The 10,000-nt window shown below is 34.7% G+C and overlaps 1 protein-coding gene across 1 annotated transcript in view; it reads right to left on the bottom strand.

Moving 5' to 3' along the window:
* The window catches only part of LOC137624745 (uncharacterized), a 24,196-nt gene that overhangs the window by 13,493 nt on the left and 703 nt on the right, over positions 1–10,000 (bottom strand). Inside the window, exons 2-5 of the mRNA XM_068355696.1 lie at positions 5,166–5,216; positions 3,665–3,706; positions 3,129–3,200; positions 2,773–2,835 (exon numbers count right to left, since the gene is read on the bottom strand). Of these exons, the coding sequence (XP_068211797.1) occupies positions 2,773–2,835; positions 3,129–3,200; positions 3,665–3,706; positions 5,166–5,216 (228 nt within the window). The remainder of the gene's footprint in view (positions 1–2,772; positions 2,836–3,128; positions 3,201–3,664; positions 3,707–5,165; positions 5,217–10,000) is intronic.

Below are 10,000 nucleotides of genomic sequence, written 5' to 3'. Positions count from 1 at the left end.
GGAATGCAAGCGTGAGAGATTGTTTGCATTTGGGTTGATTCAGATATGTAAGGATGTAGCGACTACGTGTGAAGATTGCCAGAAAGGGAAGTATCAGAGAGTTCATGCTAATACCCCTGTTTTGAGATTACGTATGAAAGAACCATTTGAGTTGTTTGTGATTGATTGTGTTTCGTTGCCTATGACTGCGAGGGGACACATGGGAATGATTATTATGGTTGATCACATGAGTAAGTTTACGTATGCAGTGCCTATAAATAATAAAAGGAGCGAAACTGTAGCGAGAATGCTAAGTCAAGTGATGTTGCCTATGTGTGTGTGTGTAAGCCTGCGAAAATGTTAAGTGATAATGGACCTGAGTTTGTTGGATGGGAGTTTGAGGAGATGTTAAGAGAATGGGGTATTGAACATCTGTATTCGACTCCTTATATGTCAAGTGCGAATGGGTTGGCTGAAAGGACTGTAAGAACATTAACTGAAATTTTGCGAATGATGAGTCCATGTGATAATGATTGGGATTTTTATGTTGGTAGAGCATTGTGGGCTTATAATGCAACAGTGCATAAGAGTACGGGTATGTCTCCATGTAAGTTTGTGTTGAATTTTGAAAAGATAGTAAGACCGAGGTTGGGTGTGTCGGAGGATGATAGTGATGTGTGGAGGAAAGCAAATGAGAGGTTTGAAAGCTTTAAAGTTGGTGAGAGATTGCTGAAAGAAGTAATTGAAAAGGGTAGAATGAATGTAAATAAGGTGCGTGATAAGTTTGAAGGTCCATATGAGGTGTTAGAAGTTGGTTCCAGTAGATTGAGTTATGTTTTGGGTAAGTTGTGGGTGGATGGTAGTGCGGAAAGAGTTAGGGCTCACCACAACCTGTTGCGTAAATGGAAGGAGGTACCGGAGTATATCCAAGAGAATGGGATGAATAATTGGTTGAAAAGGAACAAGTGTGAACCTAGTATGTATGAGGGATTAGGTTTAGAAGGTAAACAGTTGGTTTTAGTAGAATATATGAAAAGGAAGAATACGAGAGCTTTAAGTAAGGATGAAAGAAGGGGAAATTTTATAAGTGAAAGCGAGAATAGAAATAAGTATGACAAGAGTGTAAATGCACAAGTGAGTGTGGAAGGATAAATGTATTAATACAGATGAATCATGGCTGAGTATGAATGATACCTAGAGTGTGTGTGGTTTTTCATTAGATGGTGTAAAAAAAAGTATAACGAATGTGAGAGTGAGAGATAGGAGAATGATAAGTAGTATGAATGAATCTTTTATTAAAGTAAAAAATGGTTTGGATGAAATGGATGAATTTCTGATGGAAATAAGTGATATTTTAGGGCCAGATGATAGTGAGGTAGATAGGATAGTGCTTGATATATAAGATGATATGGACTTAAATAAGAATAGGGTTAATGTAGCAAATGATTGTGATAAGGAAGAAGTGAATGAGAGAGTGTATGAAGGCCCAGTTACTCGGAGTAGAGGTCCTGCTCCCGACTGCGACTTGGCTATGAAAAAAATTAAGTAAGTGTTGTGTAAGACGGATTTGGCAAAGTAAGGGGGGAGGAATGTGGGGGATTCATTTTTTCTTATTTTTATTTATTTTTTGTTTGCCAAATCCAAAGAGAGAGAGAGAGAGAGAGAGAGAGAGAGAGAGAGAGAGAGAGAGAGAGAGAGATTGTGTCAGTGAGCGAAAGGTAGTTAGTGTATTGATTGTTTGTTGTGAGAAAGACTGTTGATATAAATGAGATTGTTTGTTTATATTTTAGTTAGGTTACGGCGATGGTGAATGTTTTTTTTTTTTTTATTTGACTGCTGCTATAGGCGGTTGTGGTGTGAATGCTGGATTTACTTCCTTATTATTTTACCAGCGTGGAAGTGATTATTTATTTTTTGAACCGTAATTCCTCCTTGGATAGACTTACTCTTTGGAGAGACTAAATTTTTTTGAAAGTGGATTTATTGTTGTTGACCATGCCTGTAACAGAGAATTGTATTTAGACTTCGCTATTCGATTGCTCAACTTTTGACGACCTGGCTAATAATAAAGAAAGTTGATACGGCTACTCTGAATTATATTATTGTTGTTGACCCGGACCGAATGAAATTCCGATTGCTGTTGATGATGATGATGATGATGATAATAATAATAACCACGACCCCAATCAAGGAAATAGTTGTGGCAAATTGCCACCCAGTGAACTGTTGACCAGAAAGCTGTGGCAGTGGGCTGCAAAAGACAGCTGGCATTGAGTGGAGGACTGTGTTGGTGTCCATAGAATATTTATATGTTTTTGTGTTTTGAAGTTTGGGTTATGGTAAATTTAAGATAAGTTTTGTTAGTGTTTATTTTTGAGCTATATTCATTTTGAGGGTTTATTTGATTGTGGATGGTTTTGGTTTAAGCGTTTAGTACTAAGAAATATAATATTAAGGTTATGTTTTGTTTTTGTTTCCTTTCAGTCTAAGAGTCCAGTTTATGATAACGTAAGGGGAAAGTTTGTGCAGAGGAGACATTAGTCAGTTAGTGTGATCAAGGGTGTGGGATTTGTTATTGCGACATCCCGCCAAAATGGTAGGACTTCAATATCCAGGTAATAACTACTGTTCTGATCAAGTAAAAAGCATAAAAGATCTTCTGTATAACTTTGAACAACTTAAGCTATAAATTTATGTGTTGATTATGAAATTCATAAAGGTTTTATATACCTTATTGGTTTTATCAAATGAACATCTGCCATAGATCACTGGATTAAATGCATGTCAACTGACCTTTTTCTGCCAAAGAGATTATTCCAGACATATCTTCGTGGAAAGACTTGATCTCATGATTGGCTGGGGAGAGAAAAAAAAATCCATTGAACGACGAATTGTATTATTTGTCCACACTAAAATCTACTCTAATTTACAAGTAGACATGAGAGAGATTTGGCTTAACTCTTCATTACCCTCAGAACTTCAGGAATTGATTAAGAAACCAAATAAATAAAAAAGCACAAATATAATGATGATTTTTATCACAGAATTAATTGCAAAACTTCCGGATTGCATTAATATGAGGAAGTCATTTTAATCTACAATAATCTATACAATTTGAGATTCATCATCGCCAACAAAAAAGAAGTTACCTTCTGCTGATACATTAGTCAAGTGTTCCAAGTCTTCCCCTCGGAGACATTGTTCAGTGTCTCGGCTAAGCTCTGAAATAAGAAAAATATTTCTTTTGGGGCCAAATAAATGGTCTCAGGATTCTAAGAGAACTGCTATAGTAGGTCACTTAATTACTTTATCACTCATGGTAAGAAAAATTTCATCATATATTAATCTAAATTTTTTTATCATATAGCCTACATTGAAAGAATATTATGCACTACATCTTATATATAGAATTCTGCTCTGTTGGTATTTAAAAATCAGTAGAATTATCCAACGATACACATATACTTTTATGGTAACTTCAGATTATTTTGAAAACACTCCATCCTGAGAAAAAATAAGAAAAATATGTTTCCAGTATCAGAAGGGTAAAAAAAAATGCAGGAATGACAAGTATCTTTCACGATGAAGTTATCATAAGTATAGTGAAAAATTTATTGATTGTACAGAGAAAAAGGCATTGAATGTACAGAGAAAAAGTAATTAACTGTAAATATTAGAAAATTACCTTGGACATTAGTTTCCAGATTTCCAATTTTCTGCTGCACATCTGAAAATATAATTGGTTTTCAAAACACTGATGTGAGGTTTAGCAAATGCGAAATCCAATGAACGCTATCAAATGTTATTAAACAGTGCCAAGACTAAAGACAACCACTGCTTATGTAATGAAGACTTTTATATCTCACTGAATAAAGTAAAGGGGAAAAGGTTAAACTTTGTTAGAATCCCACCCAGAACTTTTGTAGTAGTTTATATTCTTATCAAATGTAAATCGGGAAAAAAAATCTTTCAATACATTTTCGGGACAATGCATAAAAAGAGAGAACAACAATTATTGTCTTATGGTGAGTAGTGAATTTTTTTTAAGTGTTGTGTTATTGTTCACACTGCCAGGCATAGTAGCTCCTGTTAGTCCGTATGTTTGTTTCTATTCTATTTAACTCCGCCTATCGGCATAGTGTGCTAGTTTTCAATTTCTCCACCCACTGATTTTGGTACTCCCTTAGAAAAACTGCAGCTTTTCCCAATGTGTTATTGTTGGCTATTATATTTTGGTGCTGGATATCTATTTTTCAAGCTAGTAGGCCTTGAATTGAGGCCTTTCTTCGCTGTTTTTTATGATTTTTACTTCGAAATGGCCAATCAGAATACAGTAACATTTTAATCACACCTTTTGATTGGATCATCGTGAAATTTGTTAAATACTGTGGTTCAGCAATTGATTTTTAAGTTGAAAAATATTAGTTGAGGCATTGCTACCGAACGGAAAAGATCTGAACATTTGCCAGACAAAGCTATTAGACTAATTCTAAGTAATAACAAAGACAGTTCCATCAGAAATAAACTGTACCAAGCCCTGCATAATTGCATTTTACATACAGGTGATACATCAACAATTCTAACAATGTCACAGTAAAGGTCGAAAGATGAAACATAAAAGCATTGCCAGAGCATTTTCACAAGAAAGATAGAAAAGAAAAACTAAGAAATGTGTCCAGTGCATTTTCTCTCTTAGCGATTACAAGGCAGGATTTGTAAACAAGTGCCATTTTCAAGCTAAACCGTCAACCTTTCATCTACAACCAATTATGATAACTCAAAATACGACAATAAAGGTAAGTCATTGTACACAAAAGATGATTCGCAGATAAGTATAAGTGTCCTAGGTTAGGTTAAATTGGAAGATTAGGTTAACTTCTTTTTCCTTTCAATTCGGATCATGTTGAAATAAAAAAGGGATAAAAAGTACGCCAATCCATTAGGAAGTATGCAATGTTTAAAAAAGGGTCAAAATATCAACCATTTTCTCTCAAATGTCTTTGCATCCCGAAAGGAAAGTCCAGTCTAGTGACTGATATCTTTTGATGAAGTAAGTTGGGTTACGTCTTGTGAAATATTAAGAATTTCTTTTAATAAAGAGAGAAAATTACTCTTAATAGAATATTTAAAATATCAAGTTAGATATGTCATTAACAAGTAATCTTTAACTTGAGATTCTAACTCACCCATCAGCTTGTCCATAATTTCATCTTGTTTCTGCTGAATTGTTTCGTATCCTGAAAGAAAAGGGAACGTTGTATGATTTTTTTAATTGCTTAATTCATTATATATACCAAACAGTTATTCTGTATATCAAACTAACTATGAAAGATAATGTGACAAAGAGAGAAAACTAGTGAGAATGTTTGCTCTTTTTGGTAAATGATGTGCCGAGAAAGTTCATAGAAACTCATTCCCGATTAACTTATGTGATCAAGAAAACATTTATCAAATCTTTAATTAATCATCTCATTTTCAATAAATTGCTGATACTGGTAGGCATCAGATAAGAAACCTGTATTCCTGCAATATAAAATAAAAGAATGATATGAAACAGTTTGCCCAATATATTTGTTTATAAATAAAGTTTACAACAAATGAAACAAGGTTTTTAACCCTTGTTTACGACCTTATTGTTCCTGTAAACTAGGAATGTGTAAGGGGGGGTGGGGAGCAGTCAGCTTATAGGTCTGAATCCTTTGTAATATGCATCTATTTCATGGCCTTCCTTCCTTAGTCCTAACTTGGGTGAATTTGTGACTGGGTCAGTGTAATTATATAATATATAGAGCTGTCTAGTAAACTCAAACAACAATTAAAGTACACAAAAGAGAGAAATGGCTACAAAGAGAATATTTTTGGAGGAATGTTTTACTGACAAGTTAAGTTTTAACAATGATAGCTTACACACTACGTTTAGGATTTCAAAATTCCCTGATCTACCCAATTTGATTGTAAAGATCAATTCACATTTCTTTCATAGCCTTACTGCGTCGATATATCTTAACAAGGTAAAAAGGGCATGCTTATCATAATGATTAGCAAAGCTATACAAGTCAGGGCAACCCATACAAGGTTAGTTCGCTCTGAGCAATCAGACAAAAAGCTCCTACCATCACCAATCTGCAGTGATAGCCTGGCAGTGAAATCTGACCGAACCTAGAAAGGGATATCACAACCCGGTCTTGGCCCCCAGTCCCCAGCAGCAGTGTAACATCTGCCCAAGGTAGCGGGCAGCTACATTCCACTGCAGGGGGTACTATGAATCTCTGGACTAGAACAGAGAACCTTTGGAAACTGAACCTCGCAGCATACAACGTCAGGAACTTGTCTAGGGAAGATCTTTCTGTCTTACTATAAGAGATGAAAGAAATAAATTAGGATATAATTGAATTGAATGAAATTGAAAGAACTAGGGAATCTTATATAGAATATAAAATTAAAAGAGGGCCATATATATTGCTTCAGTGGACATGAAAGGAACAAGGAAAATCGAATGGGTTTTCTTATTAATAAAAATCTTGTAGATACCATGGAAGAATTTCATAGTACTAGTAATAGAAATTTAGGATTATTTATCAAACTAAATAAGGAAGTATACGCTGAAGATCATTCAAACGTATGCACCAACAAAATCCCATACATAGGAAGAAATACAAACTTTTAATGAAGATCTGGATATATCTATGAGAAAAAAATAGAAATCAATTTACATTTGTTTTGGGAATTTCAATGCTTAAGTAGGTGAAAAGAAAAGACAGGAATCAGCTATAGGTAAATTTGGAGTAGGCATAAGGAATGACAGAGGTGATATGATTGTAGCATTTGCTAAAAGAAACAAGATTAAAATCATGAACAAGTTCTTTAATAAAAAGGAACATATAAAATAGACATGGGGAAGCACAAATGGAGAACCGAAAGATAAAAGAAATTTTATTTACAATGACAAAGTAAACTTAATTGAAGATGCTAAACAATTTAAAGTCAAACGACCATAGAATGGTGATAAGCAAAATTTGCTTAGATCTAAGGAAAAAAAGAAGAAAATTAATTTTAAGAAAGAAGATAAACATTCCTGTAATAAGAGGCAAATCTGATGACTTTAACTTAGCCATAAAAAAAGGTATTTCTAGCTACATGATAGAATGGAAGAAAGTAAAGAAGAAATTTACATTCATTTTACAAACTTTTTATTGGAATCAGCACAGGAGATAGGTGGAAGAGTTCCTAAAAAAAATCAAGGAAACTGTCAATGACAAAAAACTTGTTAAAGAGATTATTGGAAATGAGGATGAAATCCAAGAAAGACGATAAAGAATTACCAGAACTATCCAAAACAATAAATAAGCCAAAAACCCAAGATATTCATGAACACAATCAGACCAAAATGGAGGAAGCACTAAAGAAAGGAAGAAGCATCAAATTGATGAAAAGAATAATACGAACAGGGGGCCAACAGATGTTTGCTTTGAAGGATGAAGTGGAAATATAATCCACATTACAGATGAAGTGATATAAGAAATAACTTCACTAATATAAACAATGAAACGCCTGAGCCAGTACCAAACGTAACAGTAGAAGTAGAGAAAGCATTAAGAAGTGGGGAAAAGTTTAAAAAGCAGCAGGAGGAGATGGCTTGACAATCTATTTAATAAGAGATGGAGGAGATTTCATAATAGTCAAACTGGCTGCACGAATGTGCTATACCTACAGCTTAGAAAAATTCTATATCACTATATTATTTCACAAAAAGGGAGAAACACAAGACATGAAATATTACCGCCCAATAAGTTTACTCTCCGTAACGTATGATATATTTACAATGATCATATTAGGCTGAATAGAGAGACAGCTCAACTTAATCAACTAAGAGAGCAGGCAGGATTTAGAAGTGGTTATTTAACAACTGACCATATCCATGTAATTAACCAGCTCTTGGAAAATTCAACAGCGTATGACAAATATTTTTAGACTATGAGAAAGCTTTTAATTCTGTCAAAAGTCCAGCAGTAATGAAATCCCTTTCAAACAAGGAATAGAATAATCTTATGTTAGAACACTTCAGATATCTATACAGGAAGTATGGCAATCATATAGCTACATAAAGGTGGTGAGAAAATACCAGTTGAGTAAGGAGTTAGACAGGGAAACAATATCTCTCCTCAATTGTTCACAGATGCTGAGAAGATGTTTTTAAGAATTTAGATTGGGGAAATGTAGCAAATGATATTAATGGGTAATACCTCAATAATTTAAGGTTTGCAGATGACTTAGTTGTGTTTAGTGAATCATGGAAGGTATTACAAAAGAGGATTGAGGATTTGAATACAGAAACCAGGAATGTAGGACTTAAAATGAATATGAGCAAAACAAAGAAAATGTTCAATGGAAATGCAGAGAGACAACAAATAAGAATTATGGACGAGCCTCTAGAGATTGTTAATAAATATTTACGCTCTAAACATACAGTAAGTGTTTCCCCAGAGCACAAGATCAAAATCACAATAATGACAAGCCTGGGATGGAGAGCATTTGGAAAACAAAATGAGATTATGAAGAGTATAATGCCACTTTCTCTGAAAAGAAAAGTATATAATGAGATTCAACTACCGATTAGGAAGACCATTCCACAAATTGGTCACAGCTGGAATAAAAGTTCTAGAATATTTTTTAGTATTAAGCCTCATGATGGAGAACGCCTGACGATTAGAATTAACTGCATGCCATTCCCTAAACCTGCGCAAGTTAACAGATAACTTCGAAGCCAAGAAATCTGCATTCTTTATAAAAAAAAAACGAAGAAAAAAATGCCATTCAGGCCCACACCTCTAAAAGCATCAAGGTCCACCAAGAGAGCTTTAACTCCCAGAGATCAAGAAGCTATACTACTTAGTTTAGCCGCAGGAAGACAGGAATTAGGAATATCAATTTTTTCATCACTGTTTACTTTCAAACACATCAGCCAAAAGGGTTGCCTTTTCCTTTGTACAGTGAGTGACAGACACATCAGGTTTAAGTAAAGGAGGAACTGCTGCATCTATACCAAAGAGTATAGATTTAAGGGTAGTCCACCACTTATGTTCCTGGGTTGTATCAAAAGGGGTTTCTTTTATGGTTAAATTGTATTCTTTTTCAGTTGAAGCGTAAACTCTCTGAGCAAAAGTTCTAAGCTTAGTATAGTTATTCCACGTCAAATCTGATCTTTTACCCTTCCAAAGATGATAGGCCTCCTGCTTCTCCAAATGAGCATGTCTACACTCATCACGGAACCAGGGTTTGTCCTTCACTTGGTATCTTAGCACACAAGAAAGGATACGCCTATCAATTATGTTAACTAGATTCTCATTCAAAGGGACAACAGGATCAACACTACTATACAACTCAACCTTACTCAAGCCCAAAATATCACTCAAAATATCATTCCAGTTGGCTCTGAGATTTCATATAAATCTTACATATGATACATCAGGGACAGGCTGCTCAGTCTTCACTACTATTGAAATCAAGGTATGATCAGATGTCCCAACTGGAGAGCCAAACTTACTCGTTATAACGCCATGGGAGTCAATGTAAGCGAGGTTCAAGCAGTTACCAGACCTGTGAGTACGTTCACTTATGATTTGGTCGCAGCCGGATTCAGAGGCAAAGTCTAAAGCTCTTAAACCATGGCGATCAGTAGGAAAAACAGAATTTAACCACTCCCATTGGTGAACATTGAAATCACCAACAAAGACAAAAGAGGTCTTTTCATTTTTTTTTTTTTTTATATTAGCCATAATAGTAAAAAGGCAATCAAAGATAGAATCATCCATGTTTAGATTCCAGTAGATCAAACAAAAATGGAATTTGTTATGCCTGCCACAAACTTTTATTACCTAAATCTCATGACATCCACATTCATAGCAGGACTTATGAGAAGCAGTCCTAATATATACCGCCATTATCCTGACCCTAGGAATGGCATCACGTTTCAAAATTATTGGCTTCTTAAAATTCGCTATAAGGAGTTAAGATGAATGCC

This window comes from Palaemon carinicauda, chromosome 31 (assembly GCF_036898095.1).
Source record: "Palaemon carinicauda isolate YSFRI2023 chromosome 31, ASM3689809v2, whole genome shotgun sequence".
Taxonomy (NCBI): Eukaryota; Metazoa; Arthropoda; class Malacostraca; order Decapoda; family Palaemonidae; genus Palaemon; species Palaemon carinicauda.
This window is presented reverse-complemented; position numbering and strand designations above follow the sequence as displayed.